The following is a 23,867-nucleotide window of genomic DNA, read 5'->3' as shown; positions in this document are numbered from 1 at the left end:
TCTGTCCACTTAAGAATTAGCTTTTATATGTACCTGACTTCTCTGTGGTGATATGCGTTTTGTTTCAATGTGGCTCACAAATTCTATTCATCTGTGTGGTACTCCAGCGGTAGTAATGGGACTAAGATGGCGCGAAATTCGAGTATAAAGATACTGAAATACTTATGTTTTAGTATTTTCATATTAACAGGAAACTTGTGCATAAGGACTCCTGTTGGCACCTCTAATCATCCTTGCATCAATTCTTGTCTTAAAGTAAGAATATCTAATCTAGCGTAAATAATCAGAAAAATGCCGGTGTGCACAAATCCAAATTCTCAAAAGATAGTCGGAAAATCCTTTGTTGTACCTGTATTGAATACATACGATAATTATTTTAATGTCTTTTGAAACTAACTATTAAATATTTCATTTGTAATATTATTAAAAGCATTTTAAGATGTGAGAGTATGAAATTATTTACGTTATTTTATATTCAAAATTCAATATGTAAATTTATGTGAACAATTATACATATGTCATGGGTTACATGCATACTACTAGTGATATGTCTATGCATTTTGTTTGTATTTTATCTTATCAAATTACTGATTAATGCATTCCGATGGGCTAAGGATGGAATCACAAGCCATGACTCACAAGCCAGAGGGAAGGTGGGTCAGACGAACGTGTTTGCTGGAAGGGCGACGTGTAGGTAAATTTCAGACCGATCATTTTGTTTCAAGAATTTTGTAGAATCTGTTGTTGGTTGTGTTGATGATAATAATGTAACAATAACAGTGTTTACTGTTGATTATGTAGGTAACGAGAAAATATGTAATTATTGTGTAATTGTTTTTTAAATTGGCCAAAACTGTAAGAAGTTGATGGTCATTGTCTCAAAAGTGGTACTGAAGAAACGAATCAAAATGTAATGCAGGATAGGTTCCCTGTGCAGTTATATTGCAGTTGCATTGGAGCGAGTGATGGGACAAGTAGATAATTAGGATTGATAGATAAGATAGTGATTACAAGAATGATGGGTTTATCTTTAGATTACGTAACTGTTGTTAGGTATGATTTAGAATAATTTATTCGTTCATGATTCACACATTTTTCATTATATTAATCCAGGGAAAACAACCCAAAGAGGAGCAACTATGTGAATATAAAAAAATGTGATGCAAGTTGCAATAGTGTAGGTACCGGAGATGTAAATGTTCATGGGAATCTTACTTTAAAGAGGAAATAATGAGGGTATAGGGTACTGTATTGGCATAGATAACCTAGGAATAAAGTTCATTCACGTTTGAAATAACCAGACAGTCAATGTATAGCCACTAAAGCTAGTACCATGCAGATATCAACAAAGTCAGTGGATTTGTTTTCTGTCACTGATTTCTTGGATGGCTCACAGGGCCTACAAAAACCTGTCATTTTTAATGCCCTTGTTGTTCATATGTTTGTCTAATAACCTAGTTTATTCATATACACAACCAGGGTGATTGTTAATACAGACCTTGTATTCCAACTTTGATATGATTCCCTAAACTTGTTTGAATAAAGTAATGGAGGTGGGGGAAGGTGTCTTCTTTATACCATTTTCATCATAATTAGTTTCCAAGATTGTAAAATTTTAATTTGTCGTGTATAACACTGGAAGGGTGGGACCACAATACTCCAGGATTTGTTTAATGAATACCACAACCAGTAAGCTTTGGTGAAAATGCAAACAGCAGATGATTTTTTTCCAATAAATTTGTCATTTATATTTGTATAATGTATGTTTTTTAAATTAAATACAAATGTATTGGTAAAGGCCTAGAATAGCAGCACTGGCATCTATATGCTGTTAGAATAGTTGACTATGGTAATGCATTAGGTGACAATTTTGTGCTTGAACTAAAAAAAATTTTTTTAGTTGCTCCCTGCAGGATAGGGGTTTTTCTCCAAGCTGAATGAAATTGCCTGGCCAGAATAGGATAGAAATATATATTTGCAATTCTATAAGGAACCAAGATGTGGCAAAATTGCTTACCCCCAACTACCATAAAAGTAAGAAACTCCCAGTAGTTAGATCAAATGGCGAACCTTCCCCATGGGACAAGAATCCTAGAATAATGGGCCTTGCATATGAATCATGCATGACCTTAATCCCATACATACCTTGCAGTAAAGGCAAATAGATTAAACATACATGACCAGTGGCAGACCTAGTATTTGGACAGGAGAATACTATCCCTGTATGAACTGCTTAATTCAGCATCCACAGTTTAGTATAACATCCAACAATTAAGAAAATGGACATCCTATAAACAACACAAATATTTGCAGCAAATTTTACATAATGTTGTCCAGGAGGATAGATGTGCTAATAATCTTCCACCAGTACCCTGGTGTAATGCATAAACACTTTCACACTTGGATCAAAGAACAAGCATGCCATTTTAGGTCCATCAGGATCTGTACTACAAATCCCCAGAGAAATCACTCCTAAGGCAAGTGAGAATTACTTAGACAATTTTATGGATGGGGATGACGGGGGGTGATGGATACAGAGCTGCCTAGTGTAGGCCTTATGGTCTCTTGCAGTCTCCTTCATTCTTATGTTCTAAGAATTGCACTGCCATGCAGTTCAGGTCACCACCCTACCAACATATAATTAACACCACTTTACCTAAATGCAACCACCATACAGAAGGCACAGAGCACCTTATATTACATTGCTCTGCATTCGCCCCTTCCAGAGTCCAACACAAAATCTCTTGACCTATGTAGTGAATCAGTGCTCATGGACAGTTTCCATGGCAACAGATTGATTGACTATATGTCCATAAAGTATATTTTTTATGTTAAATACAAATGTATTGGTAAATGTCTAGAATAGCAGCACTGGCATCTATATGCTGTTAGAATAGTTGACTACGGTGACAGTTTGCTGGTAATTGTTTCCCAAGATCTCCCCTGTTGTACACCCATGGTGTGGGAAGAACCCGACCACAGCCACAAGGTTATCCCTTGGGTCACTAATTGAACATGCTCGGTATTTTTCGAAGGTGAGTAAGTATAGGGCATTTATAAGATAGGGTGGGTCAAATCTGAAGAAAGTCACAAGAGAATGTCATAAGCTAATCTAATCTAACCTAACCTAAACTTCCCTAGCCAATGTACTTATTTTTTTATGACCTGTGAGATTTTCCTGAAGCTGTCTGATCATGTTGGCTTTCTGTGTGGTGATTTCGTATTTGACACTGATGTTTGGAGGCTGGCTAGTTCTGTGTTGGCACAGTGTTGAGTAATGAATTGATTGCATGTGCTGATACTCATGTGTGTCTTGGTAGTGATTTTGTTTATTTTTATTTATTTTTTATTTTTATTTATTTATTTTTATTATTATTATTATTTTTTTTTCCTAGCTTGATGCATAGGATGTTTGATGAAGCACGTAATGTGATGGCAGAGAAACATTTGTCATCTGCATAAATTTTTTGTTACAGTAGTGAAACCAATTCATTGTACTAGTTCTTGCTTGTTGGAGACCCACAGCTCTGAGGGAACTGGGCGTGGCCACCAATTTAACCTATAGGTTGCTTGGTGAGATTTTGCAGAGTTGACAGGATTTATTGAGTACATGACTGTGCAAGATAACATGTTCCTTGTCTTTCGTGTGGTGATTGCATTTTAGGTGCTTGGTGTCTGTTGCCAGGCCATTTCTGTACTTGTGGTGGTTAGGTGCTGGGGAAGGTTGTAGATAGTACTTCATTAGCAATAACTATGAAAAATGGTCTCCAAACATGTAAGAATACTGTGTGACTGGTCCTACAAGATGGACAGCACAGCTGCCAATTTTTAAAACCTTGTCTCCCTCTTCACCTCCAACAGGGTGTGTGACCTGGGAGGCAGGCAACTGGTCTCTAAACTTGACGTAAGATCTCAGGGTAGTCACCCACCCTAGGAAGATAACCATGGGAGGGGATGATTACATGAGTAAACCCCTCCACCTCTACTCCACATACACACACGTGCACACGCATCCACAACCAAAATTTTGCAGAGGGATATATTCCCTCGTTTTCTTCATGGACCTACACTCTTGTATATTGTTACTTTTGTCAACAGTTTCTCTGAAATTTCCTCTTCACACACCCTTAATATAGATAATTTAGTTGAAAATGCTAAGTAGAATTATTGCAATTTTTGAGTTCATGTCAAGTTTGGCAAAAATGGACCAACATAATTGAGATGATGAGTTGAAGGACATTTTAAGAAAGTAAATAGATATTTGTCAAAACAACCAGAAATTTCTTTCTCTTGCAGAGGAATTGCAGCTTCAATGACATCATCATCAAGGATATGTGTGGTAAGTTACATAATTATTGTGCTCCATTTTACAATTCCAAATGCTGTACTTTACAAATGTTATAAAATATGATCATATAGGTCTTCTAGTTTGTAATGTCCTAGAATTAATATTGACCAGTTATGGGCACCAGCTATTATGGTCATGTGGATGGAACGCAGTGACTAGTTTCCCTAATACTCAAATAAAGGTAAAAGAAATTATAAAAAAAAAAAATCCATCAACATAACACCATGATTAAAAGAAGCAAGACAGTTTCCCCAGACCAGATCTTGAGATTTTTCCCATCCCAACCTCGACATTATTTTTTCCACCTTTTCACACAAGGACAATTGACTGGAAATTGCTCCCCTCCTATTAGCCAATAACAGAAATAGCCTCACACTGATACAACATGCAGTATTCCTTTATGTCTTCAGAGAGGTCTGTAGGTGATGAGCTATTGCCAGACACTGTTGGTCTGTGGGTGTCTGGTCATTGAAGTTGGGTAACAGTTGTTATCGTAGAAAACTGTAGTAATTGTTGAATGATTTTGCTTGCAGGTGACAGGAGCCAACAAGGGTATAGGCTATGGCATAATGAAAGAGCTATGCCAGAAATTTGATGGCATAGTATACCTGACTGCACGTAATGAAGAACGAGGAAAGGCAGCAGTCGCTGAACTCAACAAGGTAAGGTGATTTGGGGTTGATATGAATGTTGTTTAATATCCCATTTGTGTTTACTATTTAAAAGTACATAGAAGTATGGCAGTGAAGTACTTAAGATGTCATTGGCGTAGCTAAATTACAAATGTGTGGTGGTCATTAAATCAGTTGCTTTGTACAAGAAAGATGGTCTCAAGGTTTCATCAAAACCTCTAGGGTTGGTGTATAGGTAATTCATAAAAATAACAGGATTTCAATTTACATTTTACCTTTTCACTGATGTCGTTTACAAATATTATCTGGATTGTAAAGTCAGAAATGTTGAGATTAAGCAGAAAACAGGTTTGAAGGGAACTGTCAAGTAGATAAATCAGTGCTGAGGTGATTTGGGCAAGTGGAAGGAATGGATAAAGAAAGCGAATGTGACTGGAGTGAGGTTGAAAGGAAGACTTGTGAAAATGAGATGGGTAGATATGGTGAAGGGGTCTTTACGTGCATGTGTAATGGAAGAAAGGGTCTTGGATATGTGAATTCAATTTGTTGTGTAGTGTGGTAAACATGCTGCTGGGATGCTTATTTTTGAAGCTATGTTGGTTAGGTGCCAAGATAAGGGGGAGGGAAGAGAGTGGAGGGGAGTGGAGTGTGATAGGGATAGAATGAGTGGGAATGGTTTTTATGCCTTTGTTTTTTGGCTACCTCCCTTGTAAGGGGGGAAAAACCTTTGGAATATGTATGTTGGTTAGGTAACAATAGTGTGTTTGGTTCTTCCTGGGAGCATTTGTTAGTTTAAATGTAGCTGAGAGGAGAAAGATATATTTATATGATTTTAGCATGGATGATTTGTTGAGGGATATCTTACAAATCCAAGAGTTGTTGAAGAATGTTGAGAGTGCCATTATGGGCATTGGGCCTTGAGGTTTAACGTTAACACTTCATTATGAGTCAAATTCTTGCGCACTGCATTGGCTGCCATATGAAAGATACATCACACTATTTGCAATATAAAATATAGTCACTGCTGCATTACTAGTTCTCTTTACTTTGAGTAATAATAAACAGAAAACTTGATCAAACCGGTTTACAGAATCAGAGGGTAACTCGTTTACAACTACAAAAAATATATACAATCAAGACGCCAACGCCAACATAGGTGTCATCATACTGAAGTGGTTAAGAGGGTAGTTTGGAACTCTGAACTCGTGTATTTATTGTTTTATTTTATTTATTTATATTTATTTATTAATTGTTATTATTATTATTATTATTATTATTTTATTATTATTATTATTATTATTTTTTTTTTTTTTTTTTTTTTTTTTTTTTTTTTTTCAGTTTGATAATTCTGTGCTTTTTCATTTAACAGTTGGGCTACAATCCAAGCTTTCATCTACTTGATATTGACAGTAAAGACAGTATAAACACATTTGCTGAATATCTGAAGGAGACTTATGGTGGCCTTGATGTTCTTGTGAATAATGCTGCAATTGCATATAAGGTATGTATTTTTCTTTTTAATCAGAAGTTACAAGTGTAACCATACAAAAGACTGATTCCATACCATTAAATTATCATTGTTATTTAAATACTTGGGGGCGAATGTGGCAGGAATGGGAGGTAGAATGTAGGCTGAGAGAAGCAAGTAAATGCCTTGGGGGGATTAAAAAGTGTAATGAGAAATAGACATTTGGGAATGGATGCTAAAAGGAGATTGTATGAATGGGTGATTGTGCAGACAGCACTGTATGGGGCAGAAACATAGAAGATGAGAGGGGAAGAGTATAAATGTATTTGAGATGAAATGTCTGAGAAGTATGGTAGGGGTTATTAGGCTGGATAGAGTGAGATATGAGGAGAGTGGGGGTGGAAAGGGAGTTGGGAAATGGGGTTGATGAAAGAGTATTGTTTTGGTTTGGACATATGGAAAGAATGAATGAAGAAAGATTAACCACTTCACTCCGGGCCAAAATCTCGCGGGCAGCATTAGCTGCCAGACTTACAATGTTGCGTCATAATACTTGCATTATAAAAAATATAGTCACCGCTGTATCGATCGTTCTTTCACCTGTGAATTTTGATAACCATAGAAAATATGATAAAGCCAGTTTACAGAGTATGGGGGTCATGCAGGTACAACTACAATAAATATAATCAAGACGCCGACATCGGCATCCTCGCGCACCCACTTGCTCCTCATGAAGCCTACGTAGGCGTCACCATATGGAAGGGGTTAATAAAAGAAATGTGGAAGGCTGAGGTGGATGGAGTGAACATGAGGGGATGACAAAGGATAAGATGCATGGATGGGGTAAATAGGGCATTGGGAAAGAGGGGAATGTCTGTTGAGGAAGGGAGAGGACAGAAGATATGGGTGAGTGGAGAATGGTTGTGTATGGATGGTGCTGTGATGCATGGGGTAAGGGAGCATATGTGAATATTTTGACGTAGCCCGAAGGGATTTCTCCCCATCTCTTTTTCTGCATGAGAGGATGGAGGGGGTGGGTCACTGATTAAATGAAGCAGCCTTGCTGTGGATGTGCTGTGTCTTGCAACACTGCTTCTGACCTAGGGCAGTGGGCAAGATGCAGGTATGACCCATCATCCAGGAGGTGCCAAGATATGAGGGAGGGAAGAGGGTGGAGGGTAGTGGAGTATGTTGGAGATGGAATGGATGGAAGTGGTTTTTATGCATTTGATTTTTGGCTACCTCCCTTGTAAGGGGGAAAAAGCTTTTGGTTATGTATGTACCTTCATAGGTGTCGGCAAATAAAAGATTACTCGTTTACCGAGCAGAGTGTATTCATGAGCATAGCTACTTTGTCACTATTTACATTATTTCTCTGCAGTCAAAATTACTTTCAGTTGAGCTTTGCTAAGGTTGTAGAGTTCAAAGTAAGAGTGTACATTAGATTTGCTTTTTCAAAAAGTCCTTTGTAATGTAACACTATCCATGCCTTGAAAGGGCAAGTTTGTGAAGTTACATCAGATTATGTATGGTATGTGTGACAAATGGTTGGCTACCTCCCAAATGTGGGGAAAGTAATCTTGTGTATATACAGTGCTTAACCACTTCAGTACAACTCAAATTCTCCTGTGCAGCATCGGTTGCCATATATAATTTGCATCACACTACTCGCACAGTATGAAGTCACTGCCGTATTACTCATTCTCTTTTAGTCTGAGTAATAATGAACATAGAAAACATGATCAAACCAGTTCACAGAATCTGGGGATAACTATGTACATAAAAAAAATTATATATATATATATATATATATATGTATATATAATAAAGACTCCAATGCCAGCACCCTCGTGTACCCACTTGCGCCTCATCGGACCTACGTAGGCGTCATCATACTGAAGTGGTTAACATAGAATTGGTCAGCCAGGGTTGTGATGGACCAGTGCAATGTTGAAAATGGAAGACTCTTAAGGAGGGTGAATTTTCATGCAATTTGAAAGCTGCCTCCCATTGTAGCATTTTGGCTGGAGCTAATCATCCTGCCAAAAATCACCACACTTGGTTGTTGTCTTGCCAGTGTGTGGAGGTTTGTGATGCAAGTGTCCTGTGTGTCCCTACCTGTTCTAGCCCCCCACACACACATATACACACCCACCCCTGGGTTGTGATTATGGGCTATAATAAGGATTTATCAAAGAAAACCATTACCCAGATCATAACCATAAAGAAATCTGTTTGTACAATGAAGGAAATAGCCTCTGTTTAAGGGTGAGAAGAGGCTCCTTGACAGGTCTGTGCCCTGTGCACCCAAGTTCTGCTATCATACAATTCACAGTTCGGACTGACAACTTGCCAAACAGAAGGTTATTTTCCTTGATATTCCTTGCAGTCACTCATGAATTATACTCGACCTGATGTTTTACAGTTGTCTGGGCCCTTTTACTGGTCTTTAGTGCCTTTCCAGGCTTCTCTTTCGGAGTGGGAGTGGAGATGCCCCCCTCCCAGCCAAACTTGGCAGCCCAGCATCCAACACTTCATGAACACATGCCAACTCATTCAGCTATTTCCTTCTTTGTATGACTGGATTTCTTTAGAGGTACAATCTGGACAATGGTTTCCTGCAATGAATCCTTACTAGAGCCCATATTCACAACACTGGAGGAAGGGGGGGGTTTGAAGAGGTGATGGTAGAGTTTGAGAGGTGGGGACATATACTTGCGGCACAGATCCTCTCTCAACAGTGGCAAGGCAACAACGAGATGATGGTAGGCAGCACATTCAAATTAGTCCCCCTTAAAGGTGTTGACTTTTTCGACATTACATTGGTCCATCACACACCTGGTGGACCAATCCTATGTTGAGCACTGTAAATAGAATGTGTGAGAAAAAATCCCTCATACCTGTCCTAATAAGTTGACTTTTGGGTTACAAATACTTGGCAGTATAGGTGGGTGCGACAGAACCATTTGAAGAACAGGCTGAAAATACCGTACGAACAAACTACTTTGGAACACTGAATGTTTGTCATGCCTTGTTTCCACTGTTGCGACCCCATGCTAGAGTTGTTCACGTGTCTAGCAGTGCTGGACACCTACTGAGGATGAATGGCAAGGAGCCAGAGTCGTCGGGATTCAGAACAAAACTGGCTTCACCTGACCTCACTGAAGAAGACCTGAGTTCAATGATGAATGATTTTATAAGGTAAGGTTATATATATATATAATATATATTTTTTTTGTTTCTTTCTTCGTCGTCTTCTCTCTACTCTCTTCTCTCAAATGGTTGAACAAGAAGTCTTTATTGGTGAACATGTTAGCAGATTAAAGATGAGTCCTTGGAATTGATTTTAGTTAGAATATTGAGTCAGTTATAGCTTCCCCACAAGGGATTGTTTTTATTGATTGGTTGGTTTGTTTATTTGTTGTCTATTTGGTTTGTTGGCTACCTCTCTTGTAAGGGGAAAAAACCTTTGGATGTATGTGTGTATGGTTTGTTTATTCATTTATTTTATTATTTTCTTTATACAGAGCTGCCAAAGCAGGAACATGGAAGGAGGAGGGATGGCAGAGCAATACCTACTCTGTTAGCAAAGTTGGCGTGTCTGCCCTGGCACGTATCCAGCAAAGGGCCTTTGACGAAGATCCTCGACCAGACATTGTTGTGAACAGCTGCCATCCAGGTTATGTTAGCACAGACATGTCATCACACAAGGTAGGCTAAGAACATGTTCATGTGTTGCTCCGTACCACAACATGGTTGATTCTTGTTTTGAATGATAGGAAGTGCAAGTATGCAATTAATTCAATTTTCTTCCATATCTATGCTAGGGCCCAAGAACCAATGCCAGCCAGTGTAGGGGTTTTGTAGGTTGTCTGTCGGTAAAATCAGAGGCAAGAATTTTGATCATTACAAATATATTTCCTTTAGATGTTGTATATGAAAATTTTCTCCATTTTCTTTAACCATCTCTGATCCTGGGCCCAATACCCTTGCATTTACTTCTCACCACCCCATCCATGTATAGATTGAACAGCCATGTTGACACAACACATCCATAGCAAAGTCCCACCTTTCCCTCAAACCACTAGCTCTCTCCATTTTTAGTTCTAACACAGGGTCTTACTCTTACAAAAACTCTTGACTGCTCTTACAGCTTTCTTCCATTCTCAATCTGCAATACCTCCCACAGTGCCTTCCTGTCTACCCTGTCATAAGCTTTTTCCAAATCCATAAGGGCCCAGAAAACATCCTTACCTTTTCCTTAAGTTTTCTCACATATCTGCCTTACCACAGAAATCTTGTCCACACAACCCCTACCTGTTCTAAATCCACTGCACTAGTAGCAGGATCGGAGGAGGGATTAAGGGAGTTAGTGACAGAGTTTTTGAAGGTGTGTGAAAGAAGGAAGTTAAAGATAAATGTGGGTAGAGGTAAGGTGATGAGATGTACAAGGAGAGAGGATGGCAGTAAAGGGGAAGTGACTGGAGGAAGTGGATAGCTTTAGATATTCAAGGGTGAATGTGACAGGAAATGGAAGGGTAGAGGGGGAGGTAGAATGTAGATTGAGAGAAGTGAGTAAATGCCTTGGGGGATTAAAAAGTGTAATGGGAAATAGACATTTGAGAATGGATGCTAAGAGGAGCTTGTGTGAAGGGGCGATTGTGCTGACAGCACTGTATGGGGCAGAAACATAGAACATGAAAGGAAGGGTGTAAATGTGTTTGAGATCAAATGCCTGAGAAGTATGGTAAGGGTTACTGGGCTTATTAGAGTGAGAAATGAGGTGAGGAGGAGAGTAGGGGTGGAAAGGGAGTTGCCAGATAGGATTGATGAAAGAGTATTGGGATGGTTTGGACGCATGGAAAGTGAGTGAAGGAAAATTAATAAAGTGTGGAAGGCAGAGTTGGATGGAGTGATCACGAGAGGATGACAGAGGATGAGATGTATGGATGTGGGTAAAAGGGGCATTAGGAAAGAGGGTGATGTCTGTTGAAAGAAGAAGACTGAAGATAGGGTTGAGTAGAGAATGGTTGTGTATGAATGATGCTGTGATGCATAGAAAGGAGTGAGTGTGGGATGGGGAGGTTGAGGGAGTATGTGTGAATGAAATTTGGATGAACTCTAAAGGGATTTTTTCTCATTTTTTCTTTTTCTTCACAAGGGGATGGAGAAGGGGGGGTCACTGATTAAATGAAGCAGCCTTGCTGTGGATGTGTTGTCTTGCTGCATTGCTTCTGACCCATTATCCAGGAGGAGCCAGGAAAAGAGGGAGGAGGTGGTGGTGAATGGGAGTGGAGTATATGGGAATGAAATGGGTGGAAAGTGGATTTATGCCTTTGACTTTGTCTGTCTCCCATGTCACATTTAAGAAGAAGAATAAAGTTATGTTCTCCCTCTCCTTTCCCTAACTCTGGTGTCTGGGTACGAAGTGTTTTCCAAGGATAGAAGTGCTGCTAAACTACAATCCGTAACAATGACAACAACGATTATTTTCTTCTTCAGGGACCAGCCTCCATTGAGGAAGGAGCAGTGTGTCCATCCTACTTGGCACTCCTCCCTAATGATGTCGAGGAGCCACGAGGCGGCTATCTGTGGTCCCAGAAACAAATAGTTGATTGGGTGCATGGCCCCATTCCTGTCCGATTCTGATTTCCTTTAAGTGTACCTATGTACCGATTAGTTACCTTATGGTAATTACCAATTCATGGTTTGCAGGATTGAGTTGTTCCCATAGTGTCCTCTCTCTTAGTTCATGTGAAAGTCTTCCTTTGAACTTGTCATAAGCTCAAGATGCCCCATGTTTGTTTGTTTGAGAATAGTCTTACAAAGTATGAACAGGACTGCAGCACAATGCATTGTACTGCAACTGGACAAGTTGTAGAAAATATATATATTTTTCTCCCAAGATTTTGCCAATACCTACTTGTAAGGTGGCTGAGCATGATGACCAGTGTTGAGCTTGCATGCACAAACTTTGTGAGGTAGAAATAAGAAGTGTAGAGAGAGAGAAATACCTTGGAGTGACATAGGCTAAAAATTTTATCCCAAAGTTCGTTAGATTATAATATGTGCATAATAGGCAAACACCTGATTAGTTGTCAGTTATATTGATGTTGAAACCACATTGAGCCTACACAAAAAGATGCCATGGAACAAGGCAAGGTACAAGTGTTTGCCATACAGGCTTCAAGCTTGCTAGGAGTAATGTACGAGATACTTGGTGACATAATTTGACAGTTTTCAGGGTGGCTTGTTTGTGGTTTTATAAATTGTTTGCATCTACGGTATTATCTTGTTCTATTTTTGTATTGTGGAAGAAATTTAGGCATGTATTTGATTCAAGGAATGTGATTTAATCTTGAGTGTACTGAAACAAATTTATTTCTTGGTTATGTTGGATTACTTGAAGACTGTAGATGGAGAAACCTGTAAAGGTTGCAATGTTTAGGTATGTCTGGAGTTTTTTAAAACGGTCAATTGCTTACAGTTGTATAAAATACAATTTGAATGTGAAGGTGCATGCTGGAAGTTTTCTAAAAATTATGCAGTTTGCACAGATGGTTTAGTTATATATAGGGAACTTGAAATTATTATCAATGCCTTGCATGAAATGTGATTAGTATTACCAAGGGACCAAGGTATTGGTACTCTTACCACAGTGGGCGTGAGATCTCTCGACTTCAGACTGTACAGGGTATTGACTGCATGAATGTTATGCAATCAGAATTTTTGGAACTTTTATGACATTCCCATGGATCAGTCGTGCAGTTTTCTATCATGATTGGATACTAATTTCCACTAATGCTTATCACATAACTTCTTTAGTCTTCCTCTCTGTTGCTCTCCTATCACACCTGTCACTATTCTCAAGTCTCTTCCAAACCATGTCTGTAGCTCTACCTCTTTGGTGTGATATTGGTATTGGCCAATTAATGTCAACTTCAACTAGTTTTCCTTGACTTTCACACGGGGGAAGAAGAAAACTAGCAAGTTACCTCTTCCTCTGCTCCTACCCACCTACCACTGCCACCAATAAACCAAAGAGACTGTACTGATAAACAGATATCAGAAACTTTCTTAGTAGGAAATTTATTGGAAAGTCAGAGGACCATTCTTGTCTGTTGTGTGAAAGCAGGGTTCTCGTCAGTAACAAAAAAATTAAAGTTGTTTCAGGTTGTATGCACGGAAAAGTTGTGGGCACGTTTTCAAACGGGAGAACAAGTCAAGTGCAAAGGATTTCCGAGTATTTTCCAAACTTCAAACTACTATTTGAAAACACTATGCATTCAGACCATGACCACCGAAATAAAAATTGTAAAGCTGTATTGAGCTATAAAGAGAATCTTACGAGAATGGATACTATGATACTCAGTCAAGTAAACCACATATGTATATCGGTAATTGCAATTGGGTGATGGCTTAAGTTACTGTATATCTATTTACCTAATTGTGATGTATAAGAAAGGAGTACTCGTGGAGTCACGTCTCTTTTCTCAATCGATGAAACTTTGCTTTAAATTTGTTTGTTTTAGATGGGACTGTCTTTTGTGTATCCAATTTACCTAATTGTAGTGTATGCAAGAGGAGGGTCACCTTGACTGTCCCCTCCCTCCATATAAAGGTAAAATAGCCTTTGGTATGTATCTTTAAAGTAAATACAGAAGGCAGTCCACTCTAAAATGTTAAATGCTGAGTACACTTCTGTATATTTGTGTGGGATAGATAATTATCTGTTATTAATTATAATGAATGTACTTGCATTATGTAACCGGTTTCTGGTATTTGGTTTGCCTTTTAGTTTATGTGGTGTTTTATCTTAGCAGAGCAGTTTTCCTTAAATCTGTATGTGGTCAGAACACATTTTCATCGGATAAACCAATTCACTAGTCCCATTTCACTGTTCAGGAAGCTATTTTGATATCTTTGGTGAACATTTTATTTTCCAGTTTTGAATGTAGACAAAAGGCCATGTATTATTGTTAACAACATTTTTTGCCTCAAGTATTTTTACTTTGTGTACTGTTGTAATTCTTTGCCTAGGGTTTGTGATGTTACTCTCCTCTTTCCTCTTGTACTGATATTTCTGGTGACACCACCTTCTGTGTAAGATGATTCTTCCAAACTTGGAGCCCACCATTTAATTGTTGTTTAGACACTCCAGTTTTAATGTCATTTTGTGGGGACTTAAGATATAGCAAAAACTTGATGTTAGAGATTGGGTTGTTTGTATTTTCACTATGTCTTCATAGCAAGGAAGTGCCACATAGATATTTGTATACCATACTATTGGTCTGTGAACTATGGTGTTGAATTGGTGTTTGGTGTCTAACTTTTTATAACCCTTTTTGTAATGATAATGCTTGTTACAGATTTTGTTCTAATTAAATGCCAGGCTGTTTTATTTGGCTTGGTGAAAGTCCTTGTGCTGAAGAAGATAAGATGGTCTTGGTTCACCCCCTTTGCTGTGATAATGCTCGTTCCAGGTGTTGATGAAAAACATGGCTTTAATTGGCTTAGGGATAGGAGTTGAGCGTGACCCCTTTGCTATCTTTTACGTGTTTTGTTATACCCCTTCCCTTACTGCTTCCTCCTCTGTTATCATCTCTCCATCTGCACCTTTCATTTTTTTACTTTGGCTACCCCCCAGGTAAGGGGGGAAAAGACCTTGGTATATAGAATAGAATATACATTTTTGGCATACCCCAGGTTTTATTCAGGCTTGACTGATATTTCATGGTAGAATGAAATGGAGTAGAGGCTGTAATCATGCAAGACTTCATGTTGACGTGCACAACATTCTAAGAAGCTACAACCATTGTATCTCTGGAGAATGCAAAATGGGGAATGTCACATGTTTTTGTAGTCCCTCCGTTTCAAATTTCCACGAGTTTTCACTTAACCTTGGGGAATACTTTGTATTGATGGGCTGAAGCCCAAGATGTTTACGATTTTCCAGGTCTTTATTTTTTGCTCATTGATTTTTGGGTGTTGCACTTTGTAACCTCAACCTTGATGTATTGCACTATATTTGTTAGTGATTAAGTCTGTTTGACACTTTTGGACCATCAATGTTTTGTATTCATCACACATCACATATATCAATTCGATATTTCATCCTCTGTAAGGATCAATGTGAAGGCTTGAGAAGCTTTATTGGCTGCTGTAGGTCTGAGTTTCTGTACAAAGAAACCCAAGGTGGCATTGATTGATGCTTTTGTTTATATTCTCATGTATTGCTTCATTTGACCTGTCATTTCTTTGTTTTCCTAAGTATTTTTGTTATCTGCAAATGTGTTTATGTAGCAATATAGTGCCTCCCCCCATATTATTGTAGATTTAGAACAACATTGGTGTCGGCACTAATCCTGGTGGCAATCTATTTTTTACCTTTTTAACTATTGAATGATTTCATGTGTTCATGATCTGCCTCTCCATCAGGAAGTCTTCCATCCAATTAAGTGTGGTGCCTCTGTTTTCACCTATATTTTTCATTCCCATAGCAGTCCGTTTTGCAATACGTGAGCAATTTTTTCCTTTTGTCTCCATCTACAAACAGCCCCATGCTGGGGTGTTGGCTTCTTAGTAAGCTGTTAATATCTAGGGATTTTAGTAACACCTCGATGGACCAGTCATGCAACATTCTTCTGTAATTGGAGCCAAGTCTCCACTCAGAGGAACGCTGAGCCACTTTCTTTCACAATCACGTACATTCCCCCCCAATCATCCCCCACAGTTCCAAACACCTTCAGACCTCAGCTCAGCCAACTAACCTCAATCCCCAACCTGATCATGGGTGGTGACTTCAACGCCAAGTCGTCTGCCTGGTTTGTCGACAACCCCGACACAGACAGAGGGCTTGATATACAGACTCAACTCGACTCATTGACTATCATGAACAACACGCATAATCATACACATATCCCATACCAAGCCCTCTACACTCCCTCCTCTCCTGATATCACCTTTTGCTCCCCCTGCCTAACCCCAACAACATCATGGAGAGTGGTCGGAGCCCTTGGTTCTGACCACCTTCCAATCATCATCACCACCAAAACAAGATGCACCCCAGCTGGCCACAGACACACTTACACCAATTACAAGAGAGCTAACTGGGAAGCCTTTAATGAAGAGACAGAACAACATTTTGAAACACTTAACAGTACACCAATCACAAACATAAACAATGCTGTGCACGCTTTTAATACAATCATACAAAACGCAGACAAGAGATACATCCCTAGAGGCAACAGAAAATCACACAACCCCAACTTCACACCAGAAATCCAAGGCCTCATCAGACAACGTGACACACTTAAACACGATACCCCCACACCTATCCCTCAAAACATAGCAGACCAAATACAAACACTAAACACTGTGATTGCCAATAAAATACATGAACAAAAAACACAAAATTGGCAAAACTTTATCAATACACTTGATCACAAAACAAACACCAGCAAATTGTACAAAACACTCAACAGCATCACACTATCCAACACTAACACTACACGCTCTCACGCAGCAATAATCACAACAACAGATAATCTACCCTCAAACAGACAACAAGCAAACGCACTCATACGTCATTTTGCACAGACGAGCCATCTTACATCTCACCCTGACGACCGACGCACCATTCGACGTAAGAAAGACTTTCCCACAGACTCAGACTATACACCCTTCATAGACAGTCAGACAAAACTCATAATGCATAGTCTCAAGCACTCATCTGCCTGTGGCCCTGATAACATAAGCAACATCCACCTAAAACACATTGGACCACAAGGTATACACGCACTCACAAACATTGCAAACTACAGCTATTCACACAACACTATACCCGACATCTGGAAGCATGGTAAAATAATCACCATCCCAAAACCGAACAAAGACCCAACAATCCCATCATCGCACCGCCCAATCACACTTCTCTGCACCCCCTCTAAAGTCATTGAACGCCTAATACTTAAACTTGTCACACCATATATTCCCCTTGCTGACTCACAACACGGTTTTAGGCCACTACACTCCACAAACACTCTTCTGACAAACCTCACACAAAGAATTTTTGATGGCATCAATTCAGATAGGCCCCACCACAGAACACTTCTTATAACATTGGACATTAGTAAAGCTTTTGATGCTATCCCCCGCCACAACCTAACAAATAAAATATATAACACAGACATGCACAATAACACCAAAAGATGGCTGGCCAATTATCTGGCAGGCAGGAATGCTCATATGTCATATAATGGCCAATCATCGCACATCAGAAACATTAAGAACGGAGTACCGCAGGGCTCAGTTCTATCCCCCACATTATTTAATCTATACATGCATGACTTACCCACGCCAGACACCTCAGAAATACAAATCTCTTCTTACGCAGACGACATAACAATCACATGCACACATCGTAACACAGACAAAGCTGCAGAAATAATCCAGCCTTACCTTGACACACTCAACACATGGTTCATCACAAACAGACTCAAAATAGCTCCAACCAAATCTACAGCAACACTTCTCACCAACTGGACAAAAGAACACAAATACATACCTCATCTCTACATCAACAACACTCTAATACCACACACAAACACACCGAAAATTCTTGGTGTAACATACGATACATCCATGTCTTTCAAACAACACCTCACAAACATAAAAAACAAATGCACACCTAGACTTAACGCACTTAAGTCAATCACTGGAACAACATTTGGACAAAACAAAGAAACTAATATAACAATATACAAACAATGTATACGCTCAGTGATGAATTATGCGAGTCCTGCATGGGCTCCTAATCTCAGTGAGACACACCACAACACCCTTCAAATCATACAAAACAAAGCCCTAAAAACAATTACAGGCTGCACAAATACATCACCTACAGACCATTTACACCATGAAACAAAAGTCCTCAAAGTCAAGGAACACCTCGACATGAGAGGCACACAAACACTTGCTGCAGCCACCACAAACACATCACACCCGTTACACTACATAGCAGAACACCCACACACACCAAGAAACATTAAAACTACACCCAAAGACCTTTATTACACAAAGATACTCTCTTCTCTTCCTCCACAACCACCAAATACCAGCCTCCGGAAACATATTCATAATCATATCACTCACCGCTCCATTAACACGCTGAAAGACAACACACTGCTGCATGCCAGACCCCCTGATATCCACCCTTCTGAATCCTCTCTCCCACGTAAGGACAGAGTCCACTTGGCCAGACTGCGATGCGGTCACCACCCAGCACTTCTAAGCTACCAGAGGAGGCTGGACGACCGTGTTGTGAACAGCTGCCCAGGATGTAACACTTCACCCCATACCATACAACACATAATGGAAGACTGCATTATACACAATCATGCACGCAAACAACACAACATACACTCTATAAAGGATTTGTGGGAAAACCCAGTCTCGGCTGTGGCCTTCCTTGGGGAGACGGGACTGCTCGGACAGACAGTCTAGGGAACGACAACAACAACAACAACAACAATCCCTCATTCCTGCTCTTCTAGAATCTTTTCTGTACCACTTTTAGGACACCACCTCTTTGTGTGTCTTGTAAAAGGTGACTAAACAGTGGAGCAAATAGATAGAGGATTCCCTTGTGTTTTTCGAGGCATTTGTAGTAAAACTTCAAAGATCAGATTTTGGGAAGAAAGGTCTGCTAGTTTTAAATTTCAAATGTAGGCCAAAAAACAATGAAATAAAGTACTACAAACTAAATAGAAATAAACAAGAAATATAAACGTTGCTGTTTGGTTTCATAGGGAAAAAGTCAAAAGTTGAAAACATATTTAAACTTACAAAATGAGCTAGGAATAAAACCATGGTAGGCTGTCCCATTCATAGGCTAAAGTTATCCTTGCTAAAGGTGAACCAGTGTCGTGACTGGTTGTTTATGCACTCTTCAAACTACATGTAGTAATTGTCTGCCAGCATCCTGTATCCTTACTTCCATAGTCCCGTCCTTACATTAAGTGTTGCACTGGCTCCAGAACTATATATTAAAGTACAGTAATACTCCATTGTATGTCATCTGACTATACCACTTCCCAAAAAGTGAAATTTCACTTTGGTGAATGTCCATAAGAAAATACTAAAGGTATACCCTTAAATAAGAGTATGCGAGTAAAATTACTTAACATTATCAACTACTGCCAGACATGTTTATATTTGAAAACTAGAAGAAAAAAAATCCAGGTAAGGTTTATTTATTTTCAGAGTGAATGTAACCAATATTACATATGGTTTGGCAGTAGTTGTATTTTATTTAATTTTGCTGTGTTTTACCACATGTCCTATTTGCATAAAAAACCAGGTTGTCATGACTTGAAATCTGTTAATGTTTGGTGGGGTATTGTTAATAAAACTTAAATTTAAAGAAAAAATGTCCATCCTTAGGGTAAAAATAACCTTTGCTGAAGATGATCTGTTGACATGCACACTTAATCATAATAGAAAATAGTGCATAAACAGTATACTACATGTACAGCACTACATACTGTATTTGGTGCTTAGATGTGTGGTTAATACTTTTGTGATAATTTGTAATCAATTTTGATACTCCACCATTGCATAAAAGTAGTGCTGTGAAGTAAGTGTGATATGCTTTATTGTTATTTACTCGATTAGGTAAGTGATAGGTCCTGTAACTATGGAAAGCTCCAGATAGGTTTACACACCCAAGTCCCAGATCTTTGAAGTTTTACTCACTCAAGACACAACACAGACCCTCGTATCACTCGTCACCTCGTAAAAATTCAGTTTTTGTTTTCATCTGGCATCAAAGTGAAGGCTCAACTGAATAGCTAAAAGCCCATCAGGATAAGTGAAGGTGAGGTTTGTATGAGCAGTTGCCGCTCCTTTTCCCCACCTTTATTGGCATAATCAATTCCTGTGTCTGTTATGAAACAGAAACAAGTACTGAGTCAATGTTAATGTGTACCGGGAGACGGTGGTAACCCAACCCAATTGCTCTGTCCCTCAACCCCACTATCCAGTCAGAGGCAGACGCAATTAAGGTGGTGTGAATGTCTTTTTGGCAGTCAAACTGGATGTGATACCAGAGAAGTGAGCAAGAACCTAATCAGGACAGCAACTCTCCTAATACCAAGGTGCTCTTGTCCAATGGATTAGGGTTCACCAGTTGGAGGCAACTTGATCTTTATCCTGGTGTCACTATCCAAATATATCAGGCCACACATGAGCTCTAAGCTCTCATCAGGGATGGTAATAACTGTCTATCAAAAGTCCAACATGTGATCCAAGACCGTGGTGAATCACACAAACACACGCAGTACCTCTTAATTTATGCAAGTTTGATTTTCTTTCTGAGTAATGTGGGGCTTCCTTTTGGGGGGGAATTCAAAGCACCATCTTCAAATAATGGCAATTTCTCGAGCTTTTTTATAGCAAGTTTTTGTGTGTATATGTACTATGTTAAATATTTTTGTTGATATATTGTATATATGTGTCGTTACTATGTTATGATAATTGAGGCTTTACGCATAAGTATGGTTATCTTTGTGTATGCGGAACATAATCACTTATTTTCATATAATGAAATGGGTTTTAATATATGCATTTTTTTTAAATTATGCATGGTCTGCAGGTATGTAACCCTTGCTTAAATTAAGAGGTGTTTATATATAAACATAGACATCCATGTATTGGAAAGTATTTACAGAATGCCAAAGCAATGTAGGATATAAATAGAAGTTGGTAAACGAAGCTTTTCAGATGAATTGTTGCCGGCAGTTCCTCGAGTAGTCAGTCAAACACTTTGTGGTTTATTCCTCTGCAAATAAGCCTTGAAAAATAATAGGATGCCAAGTGGAGGCTTCTTGTAGCCGATGAATGTTATTTGCCAATAGCTCGAATTAAGTCTTCAGGCATCGAAATACATTTGGATTTGTCAAGTCAACCCACATGAATAAAATTGCCATTAACCAGAGTAGTCCAGAAGTGACTACATTCCATAGCAAGTTAAAGAAGCATCCCATCAACAAATTACACAATTAAATTTCAATGGGAGCCCCGCGGTTGCCTGCTCAAATTGACCAAATTGTGACCAAGGTGGAACCCTTCTTGTTTGTAAAGAGTAGAAGCATTTAACAAGATGTATCCTGATAAAGGCATTTATGGTCTGTTACACTATGGAAACATACGAGATCAAGCATTAGACTGAAGACCATTGGAATTGCAGTTGACTAGTAACTTCATAACTGAAGTCAGGATAGAAAAGTGATTTAACTTAACTTGCTATACAGGATATTTACAGGGTCATAAATTAGCAAGTTGTGCTACTGTATTGAAGAAATACTTTAAAGTTGCATAAGAATATGATAAGGGCAGCATTTATATGAATGCAGTTGTGATGACTTGGTCTAACAATTCTTTGATAAAACTGTCACTTTGTATTAATTACTTGCAAATGCAACATAAAATGTGGCTGAATGTTTATATAAAATTGTATGAATGGGATGAATTGGTATTGTAATAACTGTAATAAAACTTTCAATTGAATATAGCTCGAGTTTGTTTTTCATTTTTAGTCTGATATGTATCCCTGTAATATTTACTGCTATTTATACATTTTGTTGTGGTGCCAGGAATGTTCACTAAATGGGTCATGTCCAGATTTCAATGCAATAGAATGTTGACAAGTCATTATTGAGAATGTATACAAAACAGGAGAAGAGCATTTTACACCATGTAGTTATTATCTAAAGACTGAACAAAATTATGACATTTGCTACACAGGAAGCTTGTTCCTTTTGCTAACACTGAGGATTGCAAAGTCATTTATTTCTCAAATAATATTACCAATATTTAGCCCATTGTTACTTGTCTGGCATCCAGCAAGTGGTCAGTAGCCACTCCCATTGATCTACAGATCTTGTTCTTTACAAAGTAACTCATTGTACATAGGGTTGTACCTACACTGGGATGATGAAAGATTGGCATCAGGCACTTTGTAGTTTGTATTCAAAATTTTATCTATTTTTGTGGTATATTCAAAATTGAAAAGTTCACACTTGGTATTCAAATTCTAATGACAAATCTCTATCTAGATTTGCAGAATGGTAAATCATCACTTGAATACTCAAGAAATTGACAAGCTAGCACAGTGGAATTTGGATAAACTCACCACAAAAATGAGTTCCCCTCAATTCACAGGAGATCTGTAGTCCACAAGATACTGGTTATGGCCATTGATTCAACTTATACGTCACTTGGCAGAGATTTTGTTGTCTGGAGTGAAGGAGTGTGGTCTTGGGTGCTCTGTGGTTGTATCTGGCAGTTGCCAGGCCAGTACAGTGTTTGTACAGTTTAAGTGTGGCCAGTTCAGGTTTAAAGGAAGAACAGGGTGTGGGGAAGCTTGGCCATAGGGAACCTTGTGATCCATCAGGTTTGATGCAGAGAATCGATCTGTTGCCCCTACTCTCTTTCAGAAGACCTGCAGCCTCCAGGTGGGACTACAAGTTGTTTAAAGAGAGTTGTGCTGTGAAGCAGCCTTGCTGTGGATGTGCTGTGTCTTGCGACACTGCTACTGACCTAGGGCAGTGGACAGGATGCAGAGATAACCTGTCATCCAGGAGGTGCCAAATGAGAGGGAGGGAGGAAGGTGGAGGGGAGTGGAGTATGTAGGGGATGGAAAGGGTGGGAGTGGTTTCTATGCCTTTCTTTTTGGCTTGTGCAGCCGCGACAAGTCACTCCAGGGTCACCAGTGTAGTGATGCTACTATTGGTGAAGAGAAAGAGGTTTTGGTGAGTTTGTCTCCTTTATTGTAAGGTACGAGTGAACTGATTTTACATGTGGCAGTTTTGGCGAGTTTGTCTCCTTTATTGTAAGGTACGAGTGAACTGATTTTACATGCGGCGGAAGCCGATATATATATATATTGGCTTCCGCAGCTTGTAAAATCAGTTCACTCGTACCTTACAATAAAGGAGATGAACTCGCCAAAACCTTTCTCTTCACCAATAGTAGCATCACTACACTGGTGACCCTGGAGTGACTTGTCACGGCTGTATAGGTTACCCTCCGTGTAAGGAGGAAAAAGCCTTTGGTATATGTATGTATGTGTGGGGCATAGCATTAAGTGACCTGTGTTTTCTGTGGTGGTTGCATCTGGGGCATTTTGAATCCAGCCAGTCCTATTCTGTGTTAATGCTTTCTTAATTGGTTTGCTAGATTACATTTTCTCTGCATCTGTCATTAACTAGATAGACATTACAGTTTATGCATTTCCCCAATGAATCTCCAAATCTTTAAATTTGGTGCATTGGAGGGTTGTGGGCTTCCAAATTGGTAATATTTTTTTTTATATAGAATGTCCTATGCATGCCATTGTGGAAGGGAAATAATAGTATAA

At 39.0% G+C, this 23,867-nt stretch overlaps 1 protein-coding gene across 6 annotated transcripts; it reads left to right on the top strand.

Moving 5' to 3' along the window:
* Positions 1-583: 583 nt before the first annotated feature.
* LOC143028239 (carbonyl reductase [NADPH] 1-like) lies at positions 584-13,821 on the top strand. Of its 6 annotated transcripts, none has more exons than XM_076190045.1 (8): positions 601-694; positions 3,862-3,904; positions 4,297-4,339; positions 4,882-5,010; positions 6,350-6,481; positions 9,396-9,649; positions 9,976-10,159; positions 11,951-13,821. In XM_076190045.1, exons 1-8 carry the CDS (start codon positions 616-618, stop codon positions 12,095-12,097), a joined length of 1,011 nt encoding a protein of 336 aa, XP_076046160.1. In that variant the 5' UTR covers positions 601-615; the 3' UTR covers positions 12,098-13,821. The 6 variants fall into 6 exon arrangements, with proteins under 6 accessions (XP_076046159.1, XP_076046160.1, XP_076046163.1 ...); XM_076190046.1 differs by lacking the exon at positions 601-694 and adding an exon at positions 1,918-2,034; XM_076190044.1 differs by lacking the exon at positions 3,862-3,904 and having other exon boundaries at positions 584-694.
* The last annotated feature ends 10,046 nt before the right edge of the window (positions 13,822-23,867 follow it).

The sequence above is a fragment of the Oratosquilla oratoria genome, chromosome 9 (assembly GCF_046742065.1).
Source record: "Oratosquilla oratoria isolate Oo_2021 chromosome 9, ASM4674206v1, whole genome shotgun sequence".
Taxonomy (NCBI): domain Eukaryota; kingdom Metazoa; phylum Arthropoda; class Malacostraca; order Stomatopoda; family Squillidae; genus Oratosquilla; species Oratosquilla oratoria.
The sequence above is the reverse complement of the archived record's forward strand: the minus strand, read 5'-3'. Positions and strand labels throughout refer to the sequence as shown.

What these genes read in the sequence shown, in the direction of transcription:
- LOC143028239 (XM_076190046.1), top strand. Translation starts at nt 1,938, where the DNA reads ATGAAATTGCCTGGCCAGAATAGGATAGAAATATATATTTGCAATTCT. An exon ending in CAGTCGCTGAACTCAACAAG is followed by an intron (nt 5,011 to 6,349) that starts GTAAGGTGATTT and finishes TTCATTTAACAG; the next exon opens with TTGGGCTACAATCCAAGCTT. An exon ending in CAGACATGTCATCACACAAG is followed by an intron (nt 10,160 to 11,950) that starts GTAGGCTAAGAA and finishes TTTCTTCTTCAG; the next exon opens with GGACCAGCCTCCATTGAGGA.